Below are 19937 nucleotides of genomic sequence, written 5' to 3' on the forward strand. Positions count from 1 at the left end.
CTATTAGAGTCATTATGACAAAATGTCATGTTTATTAACATATAAATTGTTAATAATAATAATAATAATAATATAATTATAAATGGGTTTTGTGTGTGTATTTGTATTTCATACTACCTCAAATAGTAGTTACACACATTGCCTAGCAGGCTGATCATGTTTCATAATATAATAGTTTCATTTTATATTTTTTTTGATTATTTACATGACTGAAATTTAAAGGAGTTTTAACTGTTAACAGATGAACAGTAACTGAAGTTACTGTGTTCTGCCTCAGTTTGGAACATCAGAGTTCCAGAATTCTGCAGGTCCAGAGCAGAAGGCAAAAAGCAGTAACTGAAGTTACTGTCTTCTGCCTTAGTTTACCCAAAGGATTTTCAGCTTGTTTTACTTTACACCTTTTTTTACCCTCAAAACAACTGATTTCAAACTCCATGTTTGTTCACATGATAAAACTGATGCTTATTATTGCAAATATGACAAAAACTCATTTTTGAAAAATTTGAAGTTACTGCCTTTTGCCTTAGCAGGGCAGTGTTGCCTTCTTTGTCTTTCACAATGCCTGGCGGGACCGGTCTTGGCTGAAAATGGCCGGCCTGTCCCAGTCCAGCCCTGGCTAGATGCTTACCAAGGCATCAGTCTAGAATAGATACACCATCCAATATGACTGTACTCAACAATGTTTGAGTTTAGACCTTTTCTCCATAAAGCATCCCGGGTTTTAATTGTTCACTTGGTTATCCGTTATATTTGGCTTTTAACATTTGCAGCAAGTAGTCGTATTTCATTTGCTACGTTTACATGTTTTTAATTCCAAAATTAATCTTTCAGAATTAAATAGTTCCGTCGAGTTCACTTTGACCTTTCATTTAATTCCGAATTTAGAGGTGTTTACATGACATTTTCAAAGCGGAATTAAACTTTGAGAATTAAAGTCAGTTAATTCAGAATGAAATGTCCCACATAAATGTAGCCAGTGTCATATTATATATAGAAAATAAAGATTAACACAGATGGATAGGCATGTATAAAAGGTGGGTGTCTATTTTTAGCAGCTCTCTGGGCACTGAGTGCATTCCAATATGGGACCTTGCATCCTCCACTTGGGCTTGTGGCCTCATGTTTTGCTGATGCCCCGCCTCCGTGGAGAAAACAATTACGTTTCCCCGCTGTCAGCCTAGCCAAAACAATTTTTGGGGGACTATTCTTCATTTACCATCCTGTTTGAAAATGAGAAAATGACTTTACCATTGAGCTTTTGCGATATATTGAAATATAATGCTGTTGTCTGTGATGTCATCACGACATATTACTTCCTGGTACGAGGCCACAAGCACAAGTGGATGATGCAATGTTACATATTGGAACGCACCCACTGTGTCTGGTAGTACCAAGTGTTGAGGAATGCATATCTGTTTTGTCATGCTGCAGTTCTCATCTAAGTTACGGTAGTTCTTATCTTACATGGTGTGCGTGTGTGTGTGTGACTGGTCTCTTGGAGAAAAGAAAAACACTTGACACGCTGCCAAAACAAAATTCAGCAAATTTTATTACAATCCATTATCCAAAAACAAAAAAACAATACAGAGGTATAAGACATGTTAACCTTGTATGTAGTATAAACCCTGAATGTACTGTATTACAGGAGAAGACAAAAGAAAAATGAATTAACCATGAAAGCAAGAAGCCCTCACCAAGCGTAATGTTGGGGACCGTGACAGTCCAACAGCACGGAGACCGCGCTGTGAAGGCTTCGCCTCAATACGTAAAACAAGCACACACAACACATCCCACTTGTTGAACTTGCCTTTGCCAACGGTGGACCTGCGCGGTGCTACTTCCAAGGATGGGGTGATGGTGGTGTGTGTGGGGGCTGTGATATACTGTTTTCTATCGTTTATACTTCTTGCACTACACTGTCTCTGATCAACCTGGAAGGGGGGGAAAAAGAAGTGAAGCCAACCTGAACAGGCTCCTCTTCCCACGCTCTCCTGTCTCGCCCCCACTGTTTCTTCTTCTCCTCCTCCTCCCAAACTCGGGAGGTTAAACCGTAGCTGATGTTGAGTCCCACACGTAGCTCTCCTCTTCATCGCCACAAAAATCTTTTTTTTTTCTCTCTCTTTTCCCCTAAACAAAGTTTGTTGGATTGGCTAATTTAAAAAAAAGAAGCAAAAAATCTATAGGGGGACTGGGTTGGGTTGACAGGAAGAGGTGGTGGGGTGAAATAATACGTTTAACCTCCAAACCTAGTGTGAGAGGAAGGAAGAGGGGTTTCCAGCAGTGAGACATCACGTCACAGTTACGGCTACGGCCACGTTATGTCAGTATCGGCCACCGGGTGACATGACGGGTGGCCTGATGGCCATGGAGCCGGGTGGGCCGGCCTGGTAGGGGGGCACCATGGGGGCGCCCTGCCCGTACGGGGGCATCCCGCCTGGCATGTAGCCTGGCATGCCCTGTGGCGGAGCCGCATACTGACCTGCAGGGGAGGGGGACCACAAAACAACAGAGGAGGACGTTACTACTTGCAGTTTGTGGCCCTGTTATATAGTCAGTCTGTCATGTTTTGTCTTGATTACTATATTGCCTGTAATAGTTGACTTGTAATAGTACTATAATTGACTTGTTATAGTATTATTTATTATCTAAATTGTAATAGCATTATCTATTTAATTTTTAATAGTCGACGTATGCGTATATAGGTAAGTCAAATTCCTTGTGTATGCAGACAAAATGTGATTGCTTTGTGATACTGATCTATTTAGCAGAATGAAACCAATTTGAAAAACACACAGTAGTCCCTTGTAATAGTGCAAGGTCCCTCGCCATATTTTTGTAACTGACATTTTGAATACAGCAACGCAGAAGAGGTGTGTAACGGGCCACGGTGCCTTACCGTGCATGGGGTGCCTCATGGCAGTGTGTGTGTGTGTGTGCACGAGTGACAGTGCCTTACCGTGCATGGGGTGCCTCATGGCGGGCTGCTGGGGAGGCATGGCCTGCTGAGGGGCCATCATGCCGGCTGCGGCCGCGGCCCCCGTGGGAGCGGCGGCTATGCTAGCCTGGCCGGCGGCGCGCGGCAGAAGCCGAGCGTACCGAGGCAGCTGCGCCCGGCGCTCCTCCTGTAGGGGAGGGGACGGGAGGGGAGGGAGAGGATCAGTCAGCAGGTTGAAGACGACGCACAATCACCACATTTCCAAGACATTTATATAGGGGGGTGGGGGACGGAGACGGCACAACAAAACACAATAACATCGTCCAAGTATATCAATCACCTCCGCTGACAGAATTTACTTGTATTGTTGCATTGAGCAATAATTCATATCCATTTACTTCCAAAAAACAACTTTAAGTTTTTACATTGTCCTTCTCAGTTTTAATTTACTTACTGTCTGTCTCACAAAAAGGGGGGGCAGGGCATACAGTGGTTTACCGCAAAAACTCCAGAACTTACCAGCGAGATATCCTCATCAGGATGCATCAACTTACTGGTTGCACTCGAAGTGGTGAGGGTGGCGGGCTTACTTGTGACCGGGGCGGGGGGCTTGGCCACGGAGCTGCTGCTAGGGGCGTTAGCAGGCGCCGAGGAGGCGGCGGAGGAGGAAGAGGAGGAGGAAGAGGAGGGAGCAGCCTGGGTGTAGGCCGGGAATGTTGGTTTGGGGGGTGGCGCGGAGGTGGCGGGGGCTGACGACCCCGGAGGCCCCGACGCTGCCTGCTGAGCCTGTTGCACATAAAAAAAACCCACACGTCTGTCAGTCATGACGGCGAGACAAGAGACACCAACACACACCAGTAGAAGGAGAGGATTGAGCAAATCCCAGGGAGAGGTGTAGGACGAAGGCCAACTGTAGTTTTCAGAGTGAGAAGGCCGCACACTTAGAATCCTTTTTGTTATCTGAATCTGAAGAAGACTGTTGAGGTCGAAACATTATCCTGCCATGAAATAATAAAACGCAACAAAAAGGATTCTAAGTGTGCGGACTCCTCACCAACAAACACCAGTCACCAAGCTCAGGCAGAAACACACCAAAACGTTGGTTTCAGGCATAAACACACAATCCATTCACAAAGCATTCACAGACCAAAACCTGCCATCAGTCACAACGACTCACATCAGTTTAACAGAAACGCATCAATACACAGTCAGAAGAAACATCCAGGCTTCCAGTAGTATGATTCTGAGAAACGTACTCGAGAAATGAGACTAGACTAACTTCTGCATGTCTGTGCGTAGGCCTGGATAGTACTGAGAAGGGAGGGCACGTCCAGGAATACTGGATAAGGCAGTCAAGCTTAAGGGCTCGGCATGCTCTCGCGGCAGATGCAGGTAACTCTTTGCCGTTTTAATTTATGCGCCGTGGAGGGATTTCAGCCGTGCACTATGTTATTCATCGTCACAATGCTAGGGGCAACGAGAGGGTTGTTAAAACAGCCTACACACACCGATTACAAAGGCATGAGCATTTGTTGCTTTGCAGCTCACTTATCTTACTTTTTTTTCAGTTAAAAAAATAATAAAATAAAAAAGATTTTTCTTTTTCGACTTAATTTGATAGGACAGTGTGAGAGGTGGACAGGAAGCGAATTGGGAGAGAGACGGGGAGGGGTCGGCAAAGGACCCGGGCAGGGAATCGAACCCGGGTCAGCCGCATGGCAGGCAAGTGCCCTACTGGTTGGCCACGGCAGGGCCCGTTATCTTACTTTCCCTTACGGTATCTTGTTATTCTCATCAAAAAACACAACAGGCAAGACATTCGCATCATATTTACAAACAGCAACTACTTTTTCATCCCCTAAAAAAAATGCAGACATCACAAGAGGCCACCTCAGTGGTTTAGAAAAAGGAAGTGGCTCGTTGTCAAGAGGACCAATTTCGCCCCAGTTAGGTTCCTATGGAGACAGTGTTCACGACAGTACTGTCACGGGTATATAACTTCAACATTCTTGCTTTTCAGGTTCACTCGTCGCAACTTAAAACATTGTAGCTTCATTTATTTACATGAACTAAGACAAAGTGTGGGTAACATATTTAATGAATATTAACCTAATTTTCCCCTCATAAATTAAGGTTTAGAACAAGGTAGAAGGTTTGGAAAGAATGATGAAAGTTTCGAACAAGGACATAGTTGCTTGCTGTCTAGAGGTGCGCGCAAAGTGTCTGCGATGCACCTGTGACACTTCGCAGAGACGATTTGGCTTCTCAGTATACATTGGGCTTTAGAGTAACATTATGCCTAGACTTCTGCTCATCACTATGCAGGCCTGGAAATGTCCTAACGTCCCTGCTTTAGGTAAACGATATTTAAAAATCATATTTGGGTGCTCATACAGTGAAGATACAATTTTGCCCAGGTCAAGGATAGAGGACTCTTACACACATCTACACAACCCATGGCACACAACTGGCACACACTCACCAACCATTGAATTGGGTACACCTGTTCAATGGCTCATTTATGCAACTGTGTATATAGCAATTAATTGCTGAAAACAGTGATAACTCACTTTATACTGACAATTAGAAGGGCACTCTTGAAGTATGGTTGTTGGGAATACACTATTCTTCTTTGTTATCTTCAAAAGGCCAGTATTACAAAGGTCTTCTATTAAGGGAAAAAAATCCATCATGCAGCAGTTCTTCTGGCAAAAAGGCTTTCATAATACAAGATGGTTGGCGGTGCCAGAGGTGTTTAAAGTAAAAGTAAAATTAAACTCAGGTAAACTCAACACCAGCACATATTACATAGTTCTTACACCATACACCTGATGAGGTAGATAGACTGTGTCGTTAGTGGAAAAACACTACGAACCCAACAAGAACCCACCACAAACTTGATTCAACCAGCGCAGCTTCAGCAGATCACAAGACAAGTACACAGGTTTACTGCATACTCAGACAAGTTACTCATGTTGGAAGGCCACTGATTTTTTTTTTTCCTTTTCCTTTTGACAGCTCTGCTGTGCTAATGAAGATATGAAGGTCATTCATTTTGGAAAGCTGAGAATGAGCTACTACAGTACACCACAACGGGTGCCACTGCTGTGTCTGCAGGAAACTGAAAGGACATTTGCATGGGCTTCGTCAACCGAAGAAAGGAAAAACGCCTCAAATCCGGCCTTGATACAATTCTGAGATTGCCAGTGTCAAAAAGGAACAGTAGACATCTACTACGGTATTCGACTCGAAATTGGGAGTTGATCATTACTCTTGGAAATGAAACGCCTTGCTCTTGTGATTACAGACCAGATCTAACCCTACCACGAGCCTTCCTACTCAAAACGCTCAAATGATGGCAAACACATGCAAACACATGACTTACTCAGTCACAAAAACTCACAAGACCAATTGAAATGATGCGTCATTCACAATCTGAATCACAGATGCATAGCGATGCTAGCTTGGGCCCAAATATTGGGCATATATACCACAGTGAAACAGTGAAAGCAGGCCTGACAAAAAAACTGTGGTACAGTGTGGTCATCTAGTCAAGTCAGGTGCTGCCAGTATCCTGTCAATGTGTGGAACCCAAACCAGTTCCTCCCGTTCTTTCCGGTGTCGCCTCAGTTTCAGAAAACAAACTTTTTTTTTGTGTTGGGGGGGGGGGGGGGGTTTCTCCCCCCATTTAAAATCCTGATTGCAAGTGAGGGAATTACCTTTGAATTGCGCTTTTGACAGACACTAAATAAAACGTATCAATGACATTGAGTCTTGACACAAGCAACAGGGAAGGACTGGAGGAACTTCGGTAGTCTGTCTTCCACCCAGTATGTGAGCATAAACAGGAATGAAAACCCTTTTCCTGCTCTTCTTCATACAAAGACGAAAGGGAAAGGGATACGAAAGGGAAATCCTAAGGAGAGCGCAAACTTTTTGTTCAAAGAAACTTTTGACTTGACTTGACTTTTTTTTGGTTGTGCACAGACAGCAATACAGTAGTCAGGTGCCCCTTATCAAGTGGCAGGTGAGTGTATGCAGTAGGTCACACACACACCGCAAAACCATGCATGCAAACACCACCCGAGCCCATCTGCATGCCACTTCCTCCTCCGACTGATTTCAGCAAATCTCACTACTAACGGTGTGTCACCAAAACAACTAACCAAGCAGAACGAGATTAAACCAATGTAAATAAATAAAAATAAAATAAGAACAAGAAAGTGGTGTCAACAATAATCGATTCGGCAATGCATCGCAATGCGGGGCAGGACATTCAATAATCGATTCGGCAAGTGCCATAATCGATGCAGCATATTAGTTTCAAGTTTCAATTACTTCTGTGGCTATTTCCAGAGCGAATGAACGTTGAATTAAATTAAACCACTTCAAAGTATTGAAAACAGCAAGACTGATACAGAAAACAGCCAATAAAATGTTGTTCATTATCTGACTGCTTGTATTGCCCCATGACTGATGAAAAATTTGCCTTTGCTTTCAATAGAAAATGTAATGCATTGCAATGCATCATAGAATCGGAATGAATCGATTCGAATCGTTACCTCCAATCGTAACCGAATCGAATTGTGAGGGCAGTGCTAATGCACACCACTACTTTCTATACCGGCAAAACCGCCCCCCACAACAATTGCATGCTTTAGCACTGTACAGCAGCAGTACATTTTAGAGCACACATGTTAAAGGGGTGCGTACTTGTGCTGAGCTAGTGAACAGGGCCTTAGAGGAGGAGGAGGAGGAGGGCGTGGGGTCCGAGCCCAAGGACACGGGGCTGACGCCCGCAGCACCAGAGCCCATCTGGAGTGACAGGAGAGGAAAGGACAGCACAGCTCAGTCATTCAGTAGGTGATCATGATCAGTAGGTCATGAACACCTGGGGTGGGGAACCTTACTCATTCAAAGGGCCACTTCAAAATGCTCTAAGGGCTGTAGAAGTCCTCCAAGGGCCGTACTATGCAACACAAAGCAGGATTTCCCCCCATGCACTTTAGGCCTATATTGAAGGCAGCCACCTTTAAAACAGACCCCACCTTCTCTAGGTCCCCTGAATGTAACTTAATTGTATTTCAAATGTATTTTCTAAGATTCCTTTACGATCAAGGAAGGGGAACTCGCACGAGTGCGAGTTCCCCTTCCTTGATCCTATAGTTAACCTGTTGGAACCTACGCACCCACCCGGCATCAAGAGAAAAGGCGCGGTACCTCCCTTTGAAAGAACACTAAGATTCCTTTACAAAATGTCATATTTCATGTGAAGCTGCATAACGTTAAAATTATGAAGGGCGGGGGGCGGATAAAACCGCTTCAAGGGCCGCAAATGGCCCTCGAAACATAGGTTCCCCACCCCTGACACAGCTTAGTCAAGTTACTGCCAGTAATTGAGATGAGCTAGCAAGCTACCTCTATTGCTTGCTAACTAAGAAGACACATTAAAAGCATAGCCCATGCATTGACAATTGAAGCTGCAAACTTGAGCAATTTCTCCTCCGTCTTCCTTTCCTGCGAGCAGCTCAGCTGGGAAAAAAAGCATGCGTCGCCTTCACTCCCAACTTTAGTAGGACTGAGCCAATAATTCGAATTTCTGTAAGTGCATGTATACCCACTGATTCAGTCACTGCTTTGTAACAGCTTTGAAGGTTCAATTCCACTTTCAAGTCCAGTTTTGGTCTGTTTTTTTATCTTTGTAAGGCAATTGGTAGCCTACCTTTTTTTTTTAAGTAAGGTAAACTAAAGTAGGCTAATAAGAGGGCAGCAGAGGACAATCACAACATATACGCAATTGAACATCTTGCAAACATTGCAATTAGACAATATAGTACAAAAAATACACAAACTGAAAAGCATGACCTGGACAGCAATAAGTGGTACATTTTTATCATTAAGACTTTTTATCATTAAGACTTTGCACTTGCAAAGTGTGGAGAGGCAGCCTTTAGCTTCTATGCTTCAAAGCTTTGGAACCAGCTTCCAGATGACGTAAAAAATGCACCCACTATTGATAGCTTCAAATCTAGACTCAAGACAAAGCTGTTCTCAGATGCTTTCCCCTAGCTTAAATTACATATCATTCTTTTTTATTATTATTATTTTTATGTTTTTCAAGGTTTATGTTTATTTATGTTTCATTTTATTATTATTTTTACCTTATGTTTTATCTTAATGTTTTAAATGTTTTTTTTTATTACTCTAATTAATTTCCTTCTTTCTTACCTGTTTCCTTTCATTTACATTTGTTAACTTTGTGAAGCACATTGAGTTGCACCTGTGTATGAAATGCGCTATATAAATAAATTTGCCTTGCCTTGAACTCAACAACGCAAGACATTGGCCAAATCAGATGCTCTTGACAACCTATATACTGTATGAGCCCCTGTTCAGTGTCGAGGTTGAAGCAGTAGCAACAAAACAACAACACTGAATGTAGACAGTTTTCCCCAATGTGTTCTCTCTAATCTGCAGTTATATCATGGCACCATTTAATGATAATATTACATGTCACATATTTTCTTGATATTGTACAGCCCTACCTCTTACACGTTGGAGAGCTCCAAAACTAAAACCACATCACAGAGGGATCTGTTCCGCATGTGGCTGAAAAGACAGAGTCACCTTTGCCCTACATTTGACCTATTTGGAGTTATTTACAGGGTTTTTTTTAGGTTGTTTTAATGCATTATTTGTAAATGTAAATAAGAGTCATACTATATCTAGATGCAAGAATATAAAACTAAAAGCTGCTTCCTCAATGTATTCAAAAACACTCTGAAAGACTACAGATCATGTTTTTCCCTGTTCAGCATGTTTGTGTGTCAGCAGCATATTACTAGATTCAGTTCCAAATTTCATTACTGATTTTGTGTAGTCTTGAAACTAAATACGATTTCACTGGGCTTTCTATGGTACTTTAACATTTGTAAACATTTTACATAAGAACAGCGGTCCATGGATTCTCCCAGCATTTGTTTATAGATAAGAAATCTTTATAGAAGCTGTTTGGAAAGGATTAATAGGAAAGCGGGTACCCTATTGTTAAGAAGAGTTCACACCAAACCAGCCACAATTTAGCAGTAGCTGTCTTCTTGAGAAGTCCACTTCAGATGAGTTGACAAAACTATGAAGTTTGCGTCATATGTGGAATTTGTGTCAATGTTTTTTTTCATGGTAGTACACCTGCCAGAAAATGACACACTGGTAAGCATCACTTCAGACCTACTTTGTGGTCAAATGTGGCTGTTCAACCTGCAGCTGTAAACCACATTCATTTAATTAAAAAAATAGATCACTGTGAAATTCAAACGCTTATTTGTAACGGACACGTTAGTTGTAACGCCTCTCTGTCCTCAGATTAAGTGGAACTCACTGGTGGTGTTGTGTCTCAAACACTAACGAGTGGTCTCCATCGCCAGCCATTGGGCTTTTCTTAGCAGGCTGAAAACAAGCTGCTTCAAGTACCACAATCGGTCTAAGACAGACAGGGGCATCCTTTTAACCAAGTCCTGTATCCGGGTACCTGGGACCTCATGTACAAAACTTAGTTATGCACAAAAAAACTCCGTAAGTAATTTTCACACAAACTTTCAGATGTATTAACTGACTTCACATGAAAAAGCATGTGTACTAAATTTCATGTGAAATCGGACATACCACATGAATCAGCCTGAAAACCTGTTTATGCACAGACTGATACATTTGAAATTTTAGGTGCAAATGGATCCATTTCATATTTTCCCTTAACGCAAAGATTCAGTAGGAAATCTGTGGAAGTCTTTGTACATGAGGCCCCTTAGCAGGGTTATCCGAATATAATGCATTACAATGTATCTATCAACTGGTCATCATCCTCAATATCAAGGATAGGCAGGGCTCTAAATTAACACCAGCCAAGCGACCAAATGAAAATTGAGTTTGGCTAGTAGAAAAGACCAACTTACTAGCCACTTTGACCGATTAGTGAGTGTGTGTTTGGCTAGTAAGATTATTATCAACTAGACGTTTTGGCTGGTGATGAAAATGTTTAATTTAAAGCCTTGAGGAAAAGCTATCTGGACTGATTGCAACAGGCTTCAAACAAAAGTCAGCCTAAGGCCAACGGCAGCTTCCTTTTTCCCACCACTGTGCTGTAGCCAGGTACCTGAGCAGCGCTGGGGAAGAGGGGCTTGGTGACGGCGGAGGGGGCGGCCGCAGGGGGCACCGCGGGCCTGGCGGGCATTCCGGGGGCACCGCCTGGAACACCTGGACCCATGCCTGGGGGCATCCCAGGGCGGACGACGTGAGGGGGCATACCTGCAAGAAGAGGGACCCCCAAAAAAAGCTGTTAAATGACAACATATGGAAGAGACACAAAGCTTTTTAACCCATTTTAGCCTAAGCCCTTTTTGGGAAAGGCTGCCCTCTGCCTATTAAAACCTAAATATCTCAGCCTCTGAAACACATACAAACATGAAATAAGGTGCATTTAAAAGCTAGGACCCTCATTTTGCATTAGAATGTGTTTATTCAGCTCCAACATACCCATATTTTTAAAATAAAAAACCCTCAAATGTCAAGAACCTGAATGCAGCCTATATGTGTATCCAGGCTAAAATGGGTTAAATGACAACATATGGAAGAGAGGGGACCTAAACAAAGGTTTTAAAAGACAATAACATTTGGTAGAGAAGGGCCCCAAAAGCTGTTACATTCGCAAACACCGCTACCAATCCCACAACCACAACCAAAAAGCATGTTACTGATATCATACAGACATCATACACCATCTGGCAGCTTATTCTGAAGAGAGGGCCCCAACGCCATTTAAGACTGGCCAGCAACACAGCCAACCCTAACTGTAGAAGGCATACAAGCCTACATCTCACTGAGAGAAAAAGGAGGTCTTGAGTTGTCACAACGTGATTACAACAAATGGTCAATGACACGGTTAACCGCCACTGTAGACCAGAGTAAATGTGTGCATGAGTCCACACCGTCCGACGTACTGCAGATGCTTAATATAGAAAAAGTACAGCTAGGAAGCGCTATGCTACTGTATCAGAAGCTTTGTATCTTTTCATTTTGGCTGAGCGATTCATTGTAGGGGTGTAAATCACAGCCTCCATGACATTACGATGCGGTATCGATTTCTTAAAGCAGGGATTCGATTACTTTTGATAATTAAGAATTCTCCACGATACAATTTGATTTAATTTTTTTCCAATTACTTTTCCACTTCTATTATGTTATGATGCTAGGGCATTGGACAGGGTCCAGCGATTCGATCATTTTCGATACTGAAGAATGCCCCACGATACGATGTGATTCGATTCAATGGTCTGATTATAGCGCGATATATCGATACATTTCGATTATTATTTACACCCCTAATTTATTGCACATTACCATCTGCTGACAGCTCACCTGGAGGCATTCCGGGCATCATCGGGGGCATGCCGTGATGGCCAGGCGGCATCATGCCACCCATCGGCATCATCCTACACACAGGAAGGCAGGAGACAAGACAAACATTGTTATTCATCACAATTACATTATATTGCACTTGGCAGACGCTTTTTCACCAAAGCCACTTACAACAATCGAGGACATAATCATAACCTACAACACTTGCAGATATGAGTAGAGTAGAGTATAATTTATTGATCCCAGCGGGAAATGAAGGTGTCAAGCAAAGAAAGCAATGACACAATTCAAGACATAAGACTCAGCAGCCAACCTAAAGAATTATTCATTACAAATGTACAAAAGGAGTCTTAATATTTGCCCAACACTACATCTCAGCATTTACTATGTGTGTGAAACCAAGACGTGTGTACATGGAAAAGAAGACTGGGCCCTCACCCTAAATTGTACGCAACAACAAACCGCACCAATCTATCCTTGTATATCATTGTTGGGTACTATGTGAATGATTCCCACACAACTCAACCCAACAAACGAAAAAACAAACAAACAAACAAACAAAAACCCACAACAACAACAACAACGACTGGCACCCACCCTGGCGGCATTCCTGGCATTCCAGGGGGCATTCCGGGCATCATCGGTGGCATTCCGGGCATCATGGGGGGCATTCCTTTTGGGACATGGGAAACAAGAAATTACTCTTTAGCAGAGTCTGTAACCAGGGCTATAAATTAACTGTTTTCATCACCAGCTAAAATGGCTAGTAGATGCTAATCTACTAGCCAAAAACACACTCACTAATGGGTCAAAGTGGCAAGTAGGTTGGTCTTTTCTAACAGCCAAACTGAAATGTCACCAGCATTTGGCTGGTGTTAATTTAGAGCCCTGTCTGTCAATATACACAAAACTCATGATTCGGTTCACATCATGGTTTTTGACGGAAGGTTTGATCCACTCCACGATTTAACTATATCTTTCTAAATACATCTTTTATCCCACATTTTCCAACATTAAGTTATAAATAAAAATGATGATAGTTTATAGGTAGAATAGGTTACAAGAGGCTACTAATCATTTAAACAAAAAAAGTTAAAAAAATAAATAAAAGTACTTGAAGCTGAGAAGCACATATATCATGTGGTTGCTTTCTGCACCAAAGGGTAACAGAACGTTGAAAGGGAGTATCAAGATACCGCCTTGTTGAACTGCGACACAGTATTGTGATGTGTATTGGGATTTCTCGGTTTGATACAATGTCATTACAGCCCTAGGCTTTAGTGCAATTTCATATAGGAGGGACAAATTATACCTACATCCATATTAGTCTATTCACAAATTGCTAAAAAAAACCCCACAATGTTAAATAGTTGTGGGAGCGGCAAAGTAGACAACATTATTTATGATGCCTCTCCACCTTCTCTCCAATGCACTATGGCCCTTTGTCATGGCCCTGCCTACATTACCTGTGGCATTCCACAAACTATAGCTTCTCAAAGGTGGTATGTCCAGGTAAACTATCTAGAACATTTCAAATTGTAACGAGATAAAGAAAATCCATTTTGAGCATTTCTGAAGGCAACAGGGTGTTTAAGGAAATGACACATCAGTTCAGTAAGCAGGTGAGTGAAGGAATGGGTGGGCTCATCGACTGCAACTTCAACCAGTAGCATACGGAGGCATGTCATGAACAAGAAAAGGCCTTCATATCATCTGTCATTAACATTCACACAACATAGCCAAACCAATGATGATAAACATGTCTCTGACACCGGCCAACCCCCACCCACCTTGAGTACGTAAAAAATATTTGAAGAGCAGGGGTGGGGATCCTATGGGTCTTTCTCAAAGCCTAGGCCAGTGTCCTTCAAAGTGTATCAGCCTAATTAGTCACGCCCACTGGTTGGATACTCTTTATTAGTCACACCCAGTGATTGGATATTCTGTAGAGTTCACCAAAAAGTATCCAATCACTGGGCGTGACTAATTAGGCTGATACACTTGGAAGGACACTGGTCTAGGCTTTGAGAAAGACCCCCATGTCTCCCGTTTACGGCCCTTGAGGCCACCTTATACGGCACCTGGTATAATTTTGATGTTATGCAGCTTCACGTGACATATTGCATGTTTTTTCTTAAAGGCCAACTTCCGATAAAACTCAGTTTTACTCACTCCTTTCGAAGATCGGACGGTCACCCCAAGTTAAACTCACTTGCAAGGCTCTCATAGCGGTGCGTCAACTCTCCTGGCTGTGTTTCCCGGTGTTTCCCAATTTACATAAATAATGCAGAGAAACGAGCGAATCACGAAAGCCTTTCTGTGTTTCGTCACGTCGAAAGAAGGCGTTGCCCACAAAGGTTTATATCGACCCATTTATCTAAAAACATGTCGAGTAATTTTTTTCTGCTTGTTTTCAAAACAAGCAACGTCTGGTGGCCCGAAACATAGCTTAGCTTAGCTATCAGCTGGTTGCTACTCTCAGGTACACACACAGCACAAAGCCTCATACATAAAGTCAACTCACTCTGGTTGCTCCGTGCCTGCAGCAAGCCTAGGGGTCGCTGTCTAAAGAGCACAGCCCTGAATGGAGCCTGCACGCCTCCGCTGGCGCCCCTATAGTGCAGTACCACCAGGGGAAGTGGCGACTCTGTTTGCCATTACATTCCCTCCAAGGACTGGAGGACTGAGCCAATCAGAGACGCGTTTCTTCGAGAGCAGGAGGAGTGAGCCAATCAGAGACGCATTTCCACGAGAAACACGGAACACTCTCTCGTTTCTCCACAAGCCACCTTGCCAGCTTGCAAAAACGTCTTGAAACAAAGCAACCAGCGCGTTTTTTAAAACAGGACCAACGCGTAACACATTCAATAACATTGGGGAACACGGCAGTATTAATGAAATAACGTTGAGAGGCGATCTTTAAGAAATCTTACAAATCACATTTCCAATACAATTACGTTATATTTCAGGGGACCTAGAGAAGGTGGGCACCTTCCATATAGGCCTAAAGTGCAGGGGGGAATCCTGGTTTGTGTTCATAATGGCCCTTGGGAAATTTTGAAGCGGCCCTTCAGAATGAACCTACACCCCTGTTGTAGAGGAAACACATGTCTCGTGTTGTTTACCTGGGTAGCCAGCGGGGGGCATGCCCTGGGGCCTGGCTCCGGGGGGGATGCCCGGCTGTGCCATCGGGGGTGCGTAGGCCGGCTGCGGCTGGGCGACGACTGGGGGCGGCTGGAAGGTGGAGGGGCCGGCCTCATCCTCATCCTCCTCGTCAGAGTCGTCCTGGTTGTTCTTCTTCTTCTGGTTGTCTGGTCACAACACATAGCACCATGGTTACAACATCGAAAAGGATAGGTCAACTGAACAGTCGGAACACACCACGGAACTTACAATAATCCATTTATCCAATATTATTATTATAATTTGCTTTTATCCTCCATTGACATCAGTTTGAAGTTATTATAAAGGCTAAATGAAGAGAGCAAAACGGACTGTAAAAGTGAAACTGATTGATCATTGTGATCACAGTGACCAGAGTAAGCTTTCTGACCAACAACCACACCCACATCCACTGTAGATGTTGAGTGTGGAAAAAAGTTATCCTTTTGAATATAAATAATTTCACCTCAAATTAAATGTTGCTTTGAGCAGATAAATTATGAAGTTTGAACGGTAGAAGGAAATAAATAACTCTATATGCCTGGAATGAACATTTGATTCATAGTGTGTCTATCCACTAGCAAATGTTTACATCTACCCTACGGCCATGGGTATGATTTCAGCCAGATGGAGATCCTTCAGCCCTGCAGCCACCAATTTAGACCAAGTAGCAGATAAGTGGCCATTCATTAGCACCCGAGAAGATCGATATGGTAGGTAGGGATGAACCATAAGGCGTTTCTTCCGGAAATCACGTGGCGCAAGGGTGTGAGCTGCAATCCTACAGCTCCTTTAGGAGACTAGTAGGGGAATTAATGGATTTCACTGGAACGTCACAACCATTTAGAAGACCGGACTTCACCACACTTTGATTGCATTGGTGACACTCGTGGTAGGATTTATTTTGGTTTCAACTCTTTGCTTGCACTACCTTGTGATTTCTGTTCAAGGACCCGCCGTCTGTCCTGCATGTCCTTCTCTGGAATGCCTTCCATGCCGTAGATTTCCAGCTCGATGTCCACCCTACCCGGTATGGCGTTGGGAACGCCATCTATCGTTTCTTTATGCACCTGAGTGACAACAACACAAACGCTGGTTTAAATTCACAGGCTAAAAACAGAAAAATCAGTGTGTGTGTGTGTGTGTGTGTGTGTGTGTGTGCACGCAGCGCGCACATGTGTGGTTCCAAAAGGTTGAAAAAGTACAGAGAACATGTGTAAAATGTATCTTTACTCAGGTAAAAGTACCCGTCTAAAAATCTGCTTGAGTAAAAAAAAAGTTTATGTTATTTCAGTAAAATTGACGAGAGAGAGAGAGAGAGAGAGAGAGAGAGAGAGAGAGAGAGAGAGAGAGAGAGAGAGAGAGAGAGAGAGAGAGAGAGAGAGAGAGAGAGGCTCCTAGAGGCATATCTAACCATGGCAGATGACTGTATAACACCTCAAGAGGTAAGCTTTCATATGTGACCATGATAAGGCTTCTAGCTCAAGAGGTTCTTGTGCAGTAAGACCTTATATGGGGGGTGCATTTTGACTAACTAAAAAATTGACAAATTACATACCTGCATACAATGAATAGCTAAGCCAGGTCCAGTGTACAGCTTTTTATGGCAGATGTGGCACTTGAAGTGTTTCGCCTTCTGGTGCTGAATAAGAATTTTCTCGTCGTCAAAGTCTCTGTTGCAATACCTTTTGGGAAGCTGAGTTAAGTGAAAAAAACTGGGCAACACGTCAATAAAAACATTTCTTAGCTTCTATAATGACTGATGCATAGTCGCATTACCCATCACCAATGACAAGTATGCACAACTAGTCACCTCTTCAAAACCAACCATTAACTCTTTACAAGGTAAGACCACAATGCAGAACAGTGCATTCCATTACTGACAACCTTCATCTTCAATTCAAAACCATAAGAAAAACCCATAAGATGCCTCAGTATGAAAAGACTGTGAGGAGTTAGTGACTTCCATTTAAGTCAGCAAAACTTTATAGCCGGTAATGCCATTGATTAGACTATAGACTAGTCTAGCAAATTAATGACATGCATAGGCCAACTGTACAAGCCATGAACAACAGTGGACTCGACTCTTTAAACGGATGTAGTACTGTATATAGCAACTCGGTTTCCTGTGTGCTATAGTTATATAGTTTGTTGACGGAGCCCACTGAATGGGAAAGGTTGCACATCACCTTACAACACAATGCAATTCTGTTTCTCAGAAAGCAAAGTAACGCGGCGCACTTGATTTTGAGGGGATAATCCGCAACTGTATAAACAGATCACTGCATTGCTACAAGCAGGTGTAGCATTGTGCTAGCATGACGCTGACTAGTGGGAGAAATGCTAGCTGCTAGCAGATTCATTGAAAGAGGGGCTAGCCGTGTATGCTACTTTTGATCATCCTCTCCGATACCACTGGGACGAATCAAAACATCTCACACACCACACAGACACCCACTAGGAAGACTGGGATGAGAAATTCATTCATGATCATCATCAACTTGGGGTATCGAGGCACTCGTTACTACCAGGAGCTGGTAAATGACAGAGAGCCACTAGCACGCTAATTTCCTTGATAGCTTGCTTGCTACACAAAACGTGACGGACTAAAAGTGATGTTCCCTCCAAAATCCAATGAGCTCCGATGGGTCTCGGAATGACGTTTCTTTGAAAGGATACCAACACCAAGGTTTCATCTGCTTCTTCTTTTTTCGCCCCATTTCGTTAAACTGTTGTCACTATTTCAAACAATATCACGACTAAAACAGTAAACTTCCCACACGGTGCTCACACAGCCGAAAATGGCGCCGCGCTGCTGAAAACAGACTGCTGGTCTTTACCCACAATGCAGCACGCACTCAAGTGCCTCTTTACAACTTTGTTTGCTTGGGGAAAAAAAAGTTTGGGCAAGAAGAATCCAATGAATGAATAAACCAGTGACAGAAAATGGCAGCAGTTTAATAACAATTAGGTACACAACACCAATGTGTAACATTTAAATTGTTTACGGTGTTGAAACAATGTGTGAGTTGTTCACAGACATGTGCTTTTCATGAATATTTTACCACCACCATCAAGCATGAGTGAACTATTGGCTCAGGGGGCCTCCACTCCGGTCACATTGGGCCCATGGCACACTCAACTCCCTTCCCCAGGGTGACTAACATTCATAACTCATTTATGCAGGTGTTGGACCACTATGGCACTATCACATGTAAAAGTCACAAAGATACATGAGTTTCAAACACCAAGGCAGAGTATTTTAAAAGCATATTCTAGGCTATTTGGTGTTGGGTTATGGTTGACAACAACAGCGTATGGCCATAAATACACCTTCTTTAAAGGTGCACTGTGTAATATTTTCTTATTGTTTATTTCCAGAATTCATGCTGCCCGTTCACAAACCTTTTCACCTTTTCATGAATACTTACCACCACCACCAAATTCAAAGTATTCATTAGGCCAATGAATTGCACTTTTCATACATGAAAAGGGGGATCTTCATGGTCCGCAGTTTTTAATTTCCAGCAATAGACATTTGTAGCTGCAAAACTTACTGTACTTTGGTTATACTACTAAATATTGGTTTATTATTTACAGTGTTGGGGGTAACGCGTTACAAATAACGCGTTAGAGTACTCTTAAGGGTTTTTTTCAGTAACGAGTAACTTAACGCGTTAGTTTTGCTAATTCAGTAATTAGTAACTCGTTACTTGCCAAACTAAGCACTCGTTAGTACTCCGTTACTTTAAGAATGTCCCGGCCTCGATAAAGAAAATTATTAAAGTCCTTTCGTCAGATGCGCTGCTGTCTGTGCTCCTGGCCCTTCTCGTTCTGTTTGTGTGTGGGTGTGGTGTGTGTGGGTGTGCGCGCGCGCACCTGTTTGCTACGTAAGATGGCAGAGAAGACAGCTTTAGATACGTGGAGGTACGCGCATTACTTTGAGTTTCACAGCGAAAAGGACGACAAGAACATACTGGTAAAGTGCCATCTGTGTGTCGGTGGAAAAATCCTGTCAATGGCAAAAAATTCAACCTCGAATTTAAAAAAACACCTGGCCTCAAAACACCCCTGGTTGGTTTGGGCTTGCTTATACCAGTAGCCTACTTAAGCTATGAGAAACACTGAACACAAAGAAGTGAACCTTCTGTGGTGCTTGGTCAGATGAGTGCATTGGGGATAGGCTATGTTTGCTGTTTTATCGGAGCTGGGCGCGCGCACGAGAGAGAGAGAGAGCGGATACATCAGTTGCCAGGATGATTTTACTTATGTCCAAACAGCCAACAAAACTAAAACAACCAAATCCAAGTGTTTAATAATCACATCAGCATGACTCACCTACACTGCCCCTTACATTGGTGGAGGTTGCAAAGATAACTCTAACTTTCTTGGTAATCCACTATTAAAACCTTTCGATGGATAATGGTTG

General features: G+C 42.9%; 1 protein-coding gene across 1 annotated transcript; it reads right to left on the reverse strand.

Annotated features, from left to right (window-relative positions):
- Nucleotides 1-1525: 1525 nt before the first annotated feature.
- Nucleotides 1526-18364, reverse strand: LOC134451992 (BUB3-interacting and GLEBS motif-containing protein ZNF207-like). Its single transcript, XM_063202383.1, has 10 exons — nucleotides 18188-18364; nucleotides 17067-17193; nucleotides 16440-16578; nucleotides 15472-15657; nucleotides 12944-13019; nucleotides 12347-12420; nucleotides 11085-11236; nucleotides 3455-3721; nucleotides 2957-3122; nucleotides 1526-2479 (listed from the first exon to the last, which is right to left on the reverse strand). The coding sequence occupies exons 1-10, from the start codon at nucleotides 18226-18228 to the stop codon at nucleotides 2322-2324; spliced, it is 1386 nt and encodes a 461-aa protein (XP_063058453.1). The 5' UTR covers nucleotides 18229-18364; the 3' UTR covers nucleotides 1526-2321.
- Nucleotides 18365-19937: the final 1573 nt, after the last annotated feature.

Source organism: Engraulis encrasicolus, chromosome 1 (assembly GCF_034702125.1).
Source record: "Engraulis encrasicolus isolate BLACKSEA-1 chromosome 1, IST_EnEncr_1.0, whole genome shotgun sequence".
NCBI lineage: Eukaryota > Metazoa > Chordata > Actinopteri > Clupeiformes > Engraulidae > Engraulis > Engraulis encrasicolus.